At 24.0% G+C, this 13,985-nt stretch overlaps 1 protein-coding gene across 1 annotated transcript in view; it reads left to right on the top strand.

Annotated features, from left to right (window-relative positions):
* Window positions 1-13,061, top strand: part of LOC117168362 (probable helicase senataxin) — a 45,264-nt gene extending 32,203 nt beyond the window's left edge. Inside the window, exons 10-16 of the mRNA XM_033353954.1 lie at window positions 146-291; window positions 354-482; window positions 621-754; window positions 4,800-4,941; window positions 5,044-5,435; window positions 12,180-12,399; window positions 12,486-13,061. Of these exons, the coding sequence (XP_033209845.1) occupies window positions 146-291; window positions 354-482; window positions 621-754; window positions 4,800-4,941; window positions 5,044-5,435; window positions 12,180-12,399; window positions 12,486-12,587 (1,265 nt within the window). The 3' untranslated portion in view covers window positions 12,588-13,061. The remainder of the gene's footprint in view (window positions 1-145; window positions 292-353; window positions 483-620; window positions 755-4,799; window positions 4,942-5,043; window positions 5,436-12,179; window positions 12,400-12,485) is intronic.
* Window positions 13,062-13,985: the final 924 nt, after the last annotated feature.

The raw sequence follows: 13,985 nt of genomic DNA, 5'->3' as shown, positions 1-13,985 counted from the left end.
TATAAAATTAAATAGTTTAGTTTTTGATGGTTTAAATAAATAAGTTCTCAAATTAAAAAATTTTAATGTTCCAATTTTCAACGACCGGGAAAAAGGGGCAAATTTTATTTCTATTATTCCACCTTCCTCTTTAACTTACTCACAGGTATCAATATGGTCCATGTTACTTGCAATGAAGAACCGAGCAACCGAATAAAAACATTGAGTTTAGAGTATTTGGTAACAAAGTACATTACGAAACAGCAAACGAAATACCACCAAATAGAGGGCCGGAAGCCCATCAAAGATCAAGTATGTTTTTTAAACTGAAATACGTTTTCGATTTGAAAATAAAAAATCTTTCTTTTTTCCAGACTCAGGTTTACAAAGAAGGAATGGATAAACTGAATCAGCAATATGAGCAGACTGGATGTAAATTTACAGGACTGAAGATGACAGTTTTCAAAGTCTTTTTTCAGGCCGTAAACAATAATAACATAACGGTAAGAAAATCTAATAACAAAAGAAGAAGTATAGCTAATTTTGAAAAGCAGCTTCCGAAATCAATTTGAATTTAAAATAGTTTAAAAATAAATGTACTGAATACACGATTCTTTTGGTTTGTTTTTGTTTAATAAAAGGTCAGAGATTTGACAAGACAACAAATGCAACCATTGTATGAGATAGGAAACGTGGCGCATTTAATGGGCGCAAATCTAATTTTCTGTAATATTGCGAATCTCACAAATCACGAAGCCATGGAGCAGTTATCTAGGTAATTAAAAGAAATTTTATTTAATTATTAAAAAATATCAATTAATTTTTTATACCTTTCTTATCAGGGTTAATTAAAATTTTATAATTAAAATTTTCGAAATTAATTGAGCTAAAATTTAATTTTAATTAATCCGAGTACTTCATTTTCAAAATTCCCTGATTTTTCCTTGATTACTTATTCATTTTCTTTGACCATTAGTATTCAAATATCTGTATTTTAATTCTGTTATACTTTTAACATAGAATTTTTTACAAACGGAATAAAAAAGCATTTCAGATACACATTTAACTTTTTAAATTTATTGATTTCTAAACAAAAAATTTTTATTTTCTACTATAAAGATGGCTTTTTAACAGAATTCTTGAATTTCCAACAGAATAATTAAATTTTCAACATAATAGTTGAAGTTTTAACCTAAAAAATGTAATAGTTTATATTTTAATAAAAAAATAAAATTTTTACAAAAAAATGTTTAAGCCAAAAAGACGAATTTTTAGCAAATATTTTTTGCTCAAGAGCGAAATAAAATTTTATCCAAATTGTTGATCCTTCAAGCCAAAAGCCGAATTTTCTATATAAAAGTTGAATATTCAATTTAAAGTTAATTTTTCAATATAAAAGTTGAATTTTTAAACAAAAAATACGGCTTTTCAAGAAAAAATTAATTTCACACGAAACTGATGCTTTTTTACCCAACCAAAATGAAATTTTAAACCAAAATTTTGTTTGACCAAAAAGGGGGAATTTTCAACTAAAAAATATCAATCTAAAAAAATATATAAAAGTTACAGTTTCAGTTTAAAAATCTAGTTTTCAACAAAAAAAAAGCTTTTCCACTAAACAGTTATATTTTCAGCCGAAGACGTAAGCCTTCAATAAAAAAAAAGAATTTCAAACAATTTAGTTCAAATCTTACCCAATTAGTAGAATTTTTAATTAAAAAAGATTAATTTCTTACAAAATGGTTAAACTTTCAACCAAATAGATGAATTTTCAACTAAAAATAAGAATCATAAAACAAATTTTCTTAACTAAATGATTCAATCAAATTTTTCAAATAAGATAGTTGAATTCTCAAGCAAAGAAAAAGAATTTTTAATGAAAAAGTTGGATTTTCGCAACAAAAAAAGAAATTTCTTCAAAAACAGATGAATTTTTAAGTGAAAAAGATAAAGCCAAAAAATTGTTAAATTTTCTGTTAAAACGTATTTCAGTTGACTTTCTGGAATCAAAATATAAATTTTTAAACATGAAATTAACCAAACAGGATGACTTTTTAACAACATTTTTGAATTCTCCACCAAATAGTTGCATTTTTATCCAAAAAAAAACTAAAAAAATTTATCTTAAAACAGATAAATTTGTATTGAAAAGAAAAAAAATAGTTGAATTTTGATCCAAAAAGACTCGAGTTGCTTTTCCAAGATCAAAATATGAATTTTTATACAAAAAATAAGTTTCTACGAAAAAAAAAAAAGAATTTTTAATCCAAAATGACGAATTTCTTCATCCAAAGAGGATGAGTTTATAACAAAATATTTAAATTCTCTACCAAATAGTTGTATTCTTTACCAAAGCAAGATGAAATAGTTACATGCAAAAAAAACAAAATTTGCAGCCAAAAAGTGTGGCCTTTTAACCAATTCTCTTAAAACAGATGAATTCTTATTGAAAAAAATTTCAAAAAGAAAAGATGAATTTTCACCCAGAAAATATTTCAGTTTTTTTCTCAACACCAAAATATTAAATTTAATCAAAAAGTAAATTTTCTACAAAATATTTGAAAATAGTTCAACTTTCAACCAAAGAGATGGATTTTCAACCAAAAATACAAATCTTTAATAAACAAATGTTTCAACCAATTTTGTTTTAATGAAATGGTTTAAATACTCAAGCAAAGAAGAAAAAATGTTAATGAAAAAGTTGCATTTTCATAAAAAAACGAAATATCTACTGAAAACGATGAATTTTTAAACAAGAAATTAGTTTCTACTAAAAAAACGAATTTTCAATCCAAAAAGACGAAATTTAACCAAAAATAATGACTTTTTAACAAAATTGTTGAATTCTTCACCAAATAGTTGTATGCGTATAAAAAAAAGATTAAATTTATCTCAAAATAGTTGAATCTTAATTTTTTTTAAATTCAAGTTGAATTTTCATCAAAAAAATTACAGTTGCCTTTTTATTTTAAAAATATGAAATTTTACACAACAAATAAATTTCTACGAAAAACTTGAATTTTTCATCCAAAATACGAATTTTTTCAACCAAAAAGAATGAATTTTTAATAAAATAGTTAAATTCTCTACCAAACAGTTGTATTTTTATCTAAGCAAGATGATTTGTAATAAAACAGATACATTTTAAATAAAAGAGACATTTTTAAAAATTTGAACTTTCATCCAGAAAAGATTTCAGTTCATTTTTCAACACCAAAATATAAATTTTAAACAAAAAGTAAATTTCGTGCGAAATATTTAAATGAAAAAAAAAACAGAATTTGCAACTATAAGGTATGACTTTTTAACAAAATAGTTTAATTTTTAACCAAACGATATCATTTTTATCCAAGAAAGATGAATTTTCTCTTAAAACAGATGAATTTTTAATTAAAAACAGAATTTAAAAAAAAATTGATTTTTCATTCAGAAAAGATTAAATTTAAACAAAAAATAAATTTTCTACGAAATAGATAAATTTGGATTTGAATGCTCAAGCAAAGAAGAAGAATATTTAATAAAAAAGTTTAAGTTTCATAAAAAAACTAAATGTCTACGAAAACAGATGAATTCTTAAACCAAAAAGATAAATGTTCTGTTACAAAATATTTCCGTTGACTTTTCACGATCAAAATATGAAGTTTTAAACAAGAAATTAGTTTCTACGAAAAAAATGAATTTTCAATCCAAAAAGACGAATTTTCCATCAAAAAGGATGACTTTGTAACAAAGTTGTTGAATTCTCCATCAAAAAGTTACATTTTTATCTATAAAAGTTGAAATTTCTCTTAAAATAGTTGAATTTTTATTTAAAAATAATTTTCAGTAGTATTTTCATCAAAAAAGATTCCATTTGCCCTTTCAAGATCAAAATATGATTTTTTTCCAACAAATAAATTGCTATGAAAAAATTTAATTTTTAATCTAAAAAGACAAAATTTTTAAACTAAAAAGAAAGAATTTTTAACAAAATAGTTAAATTACCTACCAAATAGTTGCATTTTTATCCAAGCAAGTTAAAATGTGTAGTAAAACAGATGAATTTGTAATAAAAGCGACAGATTTTTCTTTTAAGTTAAACTTTCATCCAGAAAAGATTTTAATTCATTTTACAACGCCAAGATGTAAATTTTAAACAAAAAGTAAATTTCGTACGAAATAGTTAAATTTTCCACATAAAAGCAGAGTTTTTACCAAAAAGTATGACTTTCCTAGAAAATTGTTAAATTTTCAACCAAACAGTTGTTGAAATTTTGCTCGAGAAAAATGAAAATTCTACTCATACATGTGAATTTCAATATTTCAATTGACTTTTTAACACAAAAATAGGATTTTTAAACAAAAAAGTGAATTTTCTAGGACAGTTTAATTTTCAAAACAGTCACATTTTTTCTAAGAAGGCTGCAATATTTATACTGAAAAATATGAACTTTTAAATCAAAAAAGGCAAGCTTTCGAAAAAGAGTTGAATTTTTACCCAAATAAATTTCAGTTGTCTTGTCAGCAACAAAATATAAATTCTTAACAAATCGTTAATGTTCTACAAAAAATGAGTTGCATTTTTAACACAATAAGACGAGTTTGTAACTAAATAGTTCAATTTGCAACCAAAAAGGATGTCTTTTTTAAAAAATCGTTAGATTTTTAACCAAATAATAAAATTTATAGCTGAAAAAAATAATCTTAAGGAGAAAGTTTTTCCGTTCCCCCTTAAGCTGTTACGTAATTTAAGTACGATCCATAATTTAGAAGCATGTCTCTGATCTCTGATTAAAAAAAAAATGTTGACAAAATAAATTTAATTCGTGTATTCGAAACAGGCAAAAAACCATATCCTTGTGTATCGTGGACGAAGCAGCACAGATATCAGAATTTGAAGCATTGAAAACTTTATCATTCGGGGTGAAGACTTTGGTAATGTTGGGAGACCAAGAAAAAAGGCCGATGGCCAACATTTCCAAGGTGAGGATTAAAAAAAATGTTATTTAGTTAATGTAGTAAATATATATTTTTTGAAAATCTGTTATTAAAAATATATATGAAATATGGTAATACATTTTGTAGGAACTACAAAATTTACGAGCAGGAAGTTCACTATTTTCTCGTCTTACAAAGAATTTTTCGCGCGCTAAAAGAAACCCGGTAATGAAATTACGAACTCAGTACAGAATAGCGATGGAGATTGAACGCTGGCTGATCCAGTCAAGGGTTTTCATGATGGATACAACCTCCAATGCGGTCGAATTGCGAGTTCCGTTTCCGCTGTATGCCCTGCGAATCTTCAATCTCAGTTTTACGGAAAACTTCATAGACAATGAAGCCGTATTTTCCTCGAGGATCATACAGTGTATTGCGTCTTTTGGAGATTTGCGAAGGCTGGAAAGAAATATCTCAGTGGGAGTAATTATTTCGAATATTGAGGCGAAGGAACGCGTGGAGCAGGAGATTAAAAATGTGTAAGAAAATATTTAATTTACATTTATTTGATTAATTTTAGTTTAAGAAAGGGACTTGGGTCGTCTACATTTTTATTAATTTTAAAGCATATCGATCCTAACTTTGGTCGAATCCTCAAAAAAATAAATGCGTTTTTGAAAATTAGGTGCATTTTGGAATTTTTTTAAAGTTCCCAATTAGAGAGCATATACAGGGGGGCTCCTAGACCGGAAAACCGGGAAATGGCCGGAAATTTCATGGAACCGGGGAAAACCGGGAAATGACAGTGAATTTATTTTTTACCGGGAATTTGACCAAATTTTTAGAATAAAAATTTTTTCCAACTTTTATTTCAACCGTTTTTAAATATTTTCCTAAATTGTAGTTTTTATAAATTATTATGTCATTTAGTTTATAATGCTTAATTCGAAAATCTTTTACTTTAAAAATTTTTAACTTTTAAACATATATTTTAATTTAAAGAATTTTAAAATGCAGTTTTAAAGGTTTAAAAAAAAATTAGAAGTTTTTAAAATCGAAGATTTTTTAAATAAAAAACAAGGTGGCCGCCGGACCGGGAAACCGGGAATTTTACGAATTTTCAAAAGAAAAATCTGACCAAGTTCGATTTTGACAGTTTTTAAAATAATTAAAGTGCAGTTTTGAGTGTTTAAACAATTAAAAATTAAAAGCATTTGAAGTTGAAAATTTTTGATATAAATCAGTTTTATTTTTTCAACTGTGAATATAAATAAATAAATAATTTTTAGAATGGATCTGTACTCTAAGTATAGAAATCTGAACAATAATTTATTTGACCAAACAATTCTAGATCCGTTCAAAATTTGAGAATTTCCAGATTGTAACTGTTTCAATCCGAAAGTCTTGATAATAATTGAAATTAATATATCATTTAGTCTGATAATTTTATTTTTATATAAAAATTTTCACGATTTATCAATAATATATTTTTAATTCAGAGTTTCAGGTGATCCTTTATATTATTTTTTTATGTTAAATTTGATAAATAAATTTATTAACATATTATTTCTATTAATTTTTTCAGCTATTAAAAAATGTAAACGTGCGTTTTACTATTTTCAACTTAAAAGTAAATTCAAAATAATATAGTCATAATTAAAGGTTTTATTAAATTTAAAATATTGTCAGTCTAAATCATTTAACTCTTATCCCATTTAATTTGAAATTTCCTAATTTAGAAAAAGAATAAGTATTTAATATTTAGCAATATTTCACTGTTCATTTAAGACGAGTAAATTGAAACCAAATATTTAAAAGAAAACAATTTGAAACTGAATTGTTTTACATAGAAAGCTTTGAATTTTTAGATTTTCTAAAAACTTTCAAACTTTTAGCGTTACAGTTTTAATTGTTCTATTTAAAAAGTGTTTAATTTATAAGTACAATTTTTTATTTTGACGCATAATTAACAATTGAACACTTATTATTTCTAGAAAAAATTTCAGTAATTTTAAGAGATATGTACAAGTTTTGAAAAGATTCAAAATTAATTAAAAACTTGAAATTATTTCAAGTAATTCAGACGAAGTGTGTTAACATTTTTTTCAGAACTTCTAAATATATTTCAAAATTAATCGAAATTTTCCTACAATTTTTGAAAATCCAGAAAATTAAATGAATTCCTTAAAATCTTCCATGTCTTCTTTCAACATTTTTTAAATCTCTTAAAATCTTCTTAAACTTTCTGTTACAATAATTTTTCAAAGTGAAACATCATTTTCAATTTTCCCAAGAATCTTAAGAAAAATGTTATTCTTTTGTAGTCTTTCACAATTCTTAAAAAAATTATACAATTTTGGTTTGAAATCTGCAAAAATCTAAATTTTATTTTAAATTAGGCTGTAAGGATTTCAAATTATTTTAAGTTCTAAATAATATTCAAATCTTTTTAAAACTTCTAAGTGTCTCTTAATATTACCCTAATATTTTTACAAACATTAAGTGCTCTATTGTTATTTATATAAAAATAATTTAACTTCTAATTTAAGAACTGTGAAGTTGAAAAAAAATCATTTTTCCATTTTTAATCTGTCGAGCTTAAAATTACTTAAAATAATATCATTTTGAAAGTTTTTAAAGTTCATTTCTTGATTCTTTAATTTAGACTATTGAAAATGTTAACGTGGATTTATATTTTAGAAACTTAATTTGAATCTTCGAACTCTATAATTTATAAAAGTTCTAAAATTTGCAGTTTATTTGCGTTTCACTTAACATTGTTTAATTGAAAAAAAATGCTACCTTCCATTTGGTACTTGTAAATTTTTGAGCACTTGAATACACAAGTTTTGAATTGAAAAACTTTTAAACTTCAATTTTAAAAGTTTGGAATTCAAGGGTTCCACTTTGAATGTTTTAATTTGTTGTTTATTACTTTATATGGAAAAATGTTTAGAATGTAGTTTGATTTTTTTAAATTTCATTGACCGTGGAAAGTCTTTGCGAACCAAGAAAAAACCGGGAAATGACCGGGAATTTTTTTATTTTATAAAAATGGCCAATACTTGAAATTCTGTAATTTTGGAAGGTTAAAATAACAGTGATTTTTTTTACAGAAATCACATTTTTACTTAGAAAAATATATCCAGTCGTTTTGAATGCCATTTCATACTACATGATAATATGATACTTATTAATAATATATTTATTGTCTAAAATTTCTATAATTTTTATTCAAAATAATAAATTTGAATGCGCTATTCTCAAACAATTTAATCTGAGGCCTTGAAACTAAATTTTTTCTTAAATTAATTATTAGATTAATTCTCGGAGGTTTTAAATGTTAAATTTCAAATTCAAATAATTAGTCAAAATGACAATATTATGCTGCTATTAAATATTCCAAAATTTCATACCAAAAGCCTTGATAGTCAGTTTTGAAGTTGATAATTTTAGATGTAAATATCAAGCGATTTCGAAATTCCAAAACTTAAAATTGTACAATTTCAAAAAATTGAAGCATATCACAGCAATATTGAATTGGAAATTTAATTTTAAATTTTTACGAGTGATTAATAATTTTAAAGGAAGATTTGAAATTAGAAATTTAAAAATTAGATTTCCAAAATAAAATAAGATCAAAATTAAACTATCTAACTGAAATTGATAGAGCAGTAAATTAATAATTTCGGTAATTTCAAATGTTTACAATTTAGAGTTCTAAATTTACATGTGGAACGTTCATTCATAGATTTTTAATTTTGAAACTAAAAATTTAATTGGTTGCATTTTGGAAAGCTTAATTAGCAATTTAGACATTATTAGTTTTTGAGTTATATAAATTTACTTCAAATAGTTGAAATTTTAAAGGGTTTGATTATAAAAAAAAGGTTTAATATCACAATGTTTTGCGAATACATTTCTTCAGTTTCAAATAAAGTTCGAACTATAATTTCGTTATGTAATAACCATGGAAAACTCCATAATATCAGAAGTTTTGACTTTAAAAGATCCAATTTAGTTTTCAATATTAAATTATCAAATATTCATCGGTTTGAATTTAGAATTGTTCAAATTCAAAAGTTTTTAATTATTTAATTTTCAGCGCTTTCAATTAAAGATAATACAATTTCAATTCCTCTGAATTTTCAAGGATCTAAACTTAAAATTTTAATTTTCTAAGTTTTTGACGTTGTCCTATTTTCTACATTTTTATCTGAAATAAAATGGCTTACTTTTCAGGGCTTCTGTTTAGAAATTATACAATTTAATTCCTTTTTCTGATTAAATTGTCCAAAATCTCCAATCATTTTATTTTTCATAATTTCATAAGTCTTCAATTCAAAATGGTTAATATTATTAATTATTGTTTAAACATTTTTTAATTCTATCTAAAATATTTTCGAACTATTTGAAACCTTTCTGTAATCTTTGGGAAATCGTTGATATATTGGTGAAATATTTATGAAATCTTTGAATTATTTATGAAATATTTGTGAAATAAATGTAATCTTTGTGCAATTTTTAAAATTTGTCTCAAATATTTTCGACATTTTTGAAATCTTTGTGAAATCTCCGGGAAATTATTGAAATATTGGTGAAATATTTATCTTTATGTAATCTTTGCAAAAAATATTTAAAATATTTTTGAAATATTTGATATTTGTGAAATTATTGAAATGTTTGGGAAATTATTGAATCTTTGTGTAATCTTTGAAATCTGTCTGAAATCATTACGAAATATTTGAAGTCTTCGGGAAATCATTGAAATATTGTTAAATTATTTTAAATAATTTTGAAATATTTGATGATATTTATAAAATTGTTGAAATCTTTGTGCACTCTGAAATCTATCTGAAATTTTTGTGAAATAATTAAAATCTTAATGTAATATTTTAAATCAATACGAAATATTTGAAAATTTTTAAATCATTAGCAAATCATTGCAATCTTTTTGAAATCTTGTAAGATATTTGAAATATTTGAAATCTTTGGTAAATTATTGAATCTTTGTGCAATTTGCATCAATTCTTTAGAAACATTTGCGAAATATTTGATGATATTTGTGAAATTATTGAAATCTTTGTGCATTCTTAGAAATCTATCTGAATTTTTGTGAGATAATGGAAATCGTTATAGAATATTTTTAATCAATCCGAAATATTTTAAATGTTTTAAATCCTTAGAAAATCATTGAAATCTTTGTGAAATCTTTGCAAATCTTTGTAAAATATTTGGTAATATTTGTAAGATATTTGAAATATTTTTGAAATATTTGGTAAATTTTGTGAAATTATTGAAATCTTTGGCAAATTATTCAATCTTTGTGCAATCTTTGAAATCTATCTAAAATATTTTCGAAATATTTGACATCTTTGGGAAATCATTGAAATTTTTGTGAAATCTTTGCAAAATATTTGAAACTTTTTTGAAATGTTTGATGATATGTTACAAATTATTGAATTCTTTGTGCACTCTTTGAAATCAATCTAGCATTTTTTGAAATCTTTCAAACCCATTCGAAATTTTTAAACCCTTAAAAAATCCTTACAATCTTTGTAGAATCTTTAAAAATATTATGAAAATATTTGAAATAGTTGGTAATATTTGTCAAATTATTTAAATGTTTTGGAAATCTTTGAATCTTTGTGCAATCTTTTGAATCTATCTAGAAATTGTTTGCGAGGTATTTGAAATCTTTGTGAAAATTTTGGGTAATCATTGAAATATTAATGAAATCTTTGTGAAATTTTTGAATTATTTTTTTATCATTTGACGATATTTGTGAAATTATTGAAATCTTTGATAAATCATTTAAATGTCTTAAAATTCATTCAACTTTGTGCAATCTTTGAAATCTGTCTAAAATCTTTGCGAAATATTTGAAATCGTTGGAGAATTATTGAAATATTGGTGAAATCTTTGCAAAATATTTTAAATAATTTAAAAATATTTTATATTTGTAAAATTGTTGAAATATTTGTGCATTCTTTGAAATCTATCTAAAATTTTTATAAAATCTTTTAAATTTATCCGAAGTCTTTGTGAAATCTTAAAAAAATATTTGATATATTTTTGAAATATTCGCTTATAGTTGTGAAAATATTGAAATCTTTTGGAAATCATTGAAATATTTGTAAAATATTTATCAAATCTTTGCAAAATATTTTTGAAATAGTTGATGATAATTGAGAAATTATGGAACTCTTTGTGCACTATTTGAAGTCTATCTGAAATTTGTGTGAAATAATTTAAATATTTTTTAAATATTTGGTGATTTTTGTGAAATAATTGAAATCTTGGGGAAATCATTGAATCTTTGAAATCTACCTAAAATCTTTGTGAAATATTTGAAATCTTTGGGAAGTAATTTAAATATTTTTGCAATTTATATCAAATCTTTAAAAAGATTTTCGAAATATTAAAAATATTTTTGTCACATTTGATGATATTTGTGAAATTACTGAAACCTTTCTGAATTTTGAAATACTTATATTATCATTAAAATTATTGTGAAATCTTTGTATGTCTTTGCAAGATATTAAAAATATTTTAGAAATATCTAGTAATATTTGTGCAAATAATTGAAGTCTGCAAAATATTTATGAAATTTCTTAAATCTTTGGGAAATCATGAAAATGTTTGTGCTCTTTTGGAAATATTTGCGAAATATTTTTAATCTTTGTGAAATCTTGGAGATATGATTGAAATTTTCGTAAAATATTTGGAAATCTTGCCTAAATATTTGAAATACTAAAAAAAAAATATTTCATAATATTTGTGGAATTATTGGAATCTTTTAAAAGTCATTAAAGTATTTGTGAAAATTTTTTTATTTATCCAAAATCTTTGGGAAATCCGACAAATATTTGTGAAATCTTTGGAAATCTATACGAAATATTTAAAATAATTGTGAAACATTTGAAATCTTTGTGAAATAAGTGAAGTCTTTGTGAGATCTTTTAAATCTATCCGAATCCTTCATGAAATCTTTGGAAAAGTTTGAAAATCTTTGTGCAATCTTTTAAACATATCGGAAATTTTTGCGAAAAATATTTTTGAAACCTTTAGGAAATTATTCAAATTTTTGTGAAATATTTCTGAAATCTTTGGATATCTGCGAAATATTTTTGAAATCTTTGGCAATGTCAATTTTATACCTGTTTCTATTATTGATTATTATGTTAATTAACTTTTCATCGATAATTTATTATTTATGATTTATCTAAACCATTTTTCCATAGTATAATTCTATTATTATACACACGCGTTTTACTTTTCAGAATGGAATTAGTACCAGCTGGAAGAGCGCAAATATTCAAAATAGAGATAAACACTATTGACGGATTTTTGAATCATGAAAAAGACATTATCCTGGCATCCTGTCTTCGAAACAGAGATCTCATAACTCCTGAAGGCTTTCAACGTTTCTATTCAACAGTGACGAGGGCAAAACATAGCCTAATAATTTTCGGACGCTTCGTTAAAGTCTCCAAAATTAAAGTAACTATTTTGGTGCATTTTTCACGGTTTCTTTTTTTTTTACCATAAAATTGATATTTCACCTATAATTATATTGCATTTCCCAGAGAAACTGCGACTGGCACCAACTTATTGACTACGCAAGAGAAGTCGTCACCGTCTCGGCTTATGTCGAGTACACCGAACTCAGAAGGAGTCTTATCAGATAATATATTTAGATTTAATTAATTGACTGATATCAGTATTAAGTTGGCCCGATTTTTCTGTTGCTGAGAGAGACTTTATATAGTATTAAGATGCCATATTTAGCAAAGTATTCTTTAGTTTTTTGACTGCATTTATGAATGTACATGAATTTCCGGTTTATAGAGGGGAAAGGCAGAGAGGTGGCGGTCGCCGTGTGGTGGCGCCAGCTATGAAGTTGGCCTAGAATTTAAATAATGCAAGGCGAAAGTGTTAAAAGAAATATTTGTTAAATAATAATTTTCTGATAGTTCTGGGCAAAAGATAATAAATCTTTCAGGTATTTTTAAGCTTTGGAATTAAAAATAATTTGCGAAATTCATAAAATTCACTGCGTTTAGACGTCTTGCCCAGTGTATTCCTACTAACCAAAACAAATTATTATTCATGCGCAATTCAATTAGACGTATAATTATTTGTGCAATTTTTAAATATCTGAAAAGAAAAAAGTCTAAATTTTATAGTACTTTATATTATATAATATAATATTTTTTTATTTATTGATTTAAATTCATTTCAGATTTTCAAATATTTTAATAAACAAATTATGTGAATTATTAAATTTATTATTATTTATGAATATTATCATGCGTTATTTCAATTTCAAAAAATGAAACTTGTTCAAAATAATTTTTTAAATCGAGAAAAAATGCTAATGTTAATTATAAATAATTTTGGAAAAGAAGTCGAGGTGAAATTTTGAAAAAAATATTTCGGAATTTCTTTAGTTGACAATAATTGTTTAGAGTTTAATGTTCTTTTTTTCTCTATAGACTAAAATTCCAATTCTTATTAAATTCTAATGATGCAGTGCTTAAATTTTATTCCTTAAAGGATTCTTTGCAAATCTCATTAGTACGTTTTTATTTAAACAATTTTATTTATGAAAACCGATTATTTACAAAAATAACGATTTTTTAATCCCTAAATCAAAGTTTTTTTAATAAAAACGTGCCGCAATGAGTTTTGCAGAGAATCTTTTGAGGAATAAAATAAGCCCTGCAACATTGGAATTAAATATTAAATAATAGTTGCAACTTTCACCCAAAGTGAGATAGAAAAACTTCAAACCCTGAAAACTATTGTTAAATAAACATTGAAAATTGTGAAATATTTATTTAAAAATTCCCTTTTGTTTACAATGTATAATTTTAGTTTATTTTTTTAAACTTGAAAATTCTTTAACTTCAATTTTTTTTAATCTGCAAAATAAAAAAAAATTGTCCTAAAATATTTCAAAGAATAACTTTATACTTTCCTAACCATCTATAGAATATTGTTTAATTCTCTCGAAACCTTTGCGAATTGATTAAAAGCTTCTTTTTCTTTTTAATTTAAAAAAATCTATATTTATTTTAAAAAAT

Source organism: Belonocnema kinseyi, chromosome 1, assembly GCF_010883055.1.
Source record: "Belonocnema kinseyi isolate 2016_QV_RU_SX_M_011 chromosome 1, B_treatae_v1, whole genome shotgun sequence".
Taxonomy (NCBI): Eukaryota; Metazoa; Arthropoda; class Insecta; order Hymenoptera; family Cynipidae; genus Belonocnema; species Belonocnema kinseyi.
Note: the sequence above shows the minus strand (reverse complement) of the source record. Positions and strands in the feature narration are given on the sequence as shown.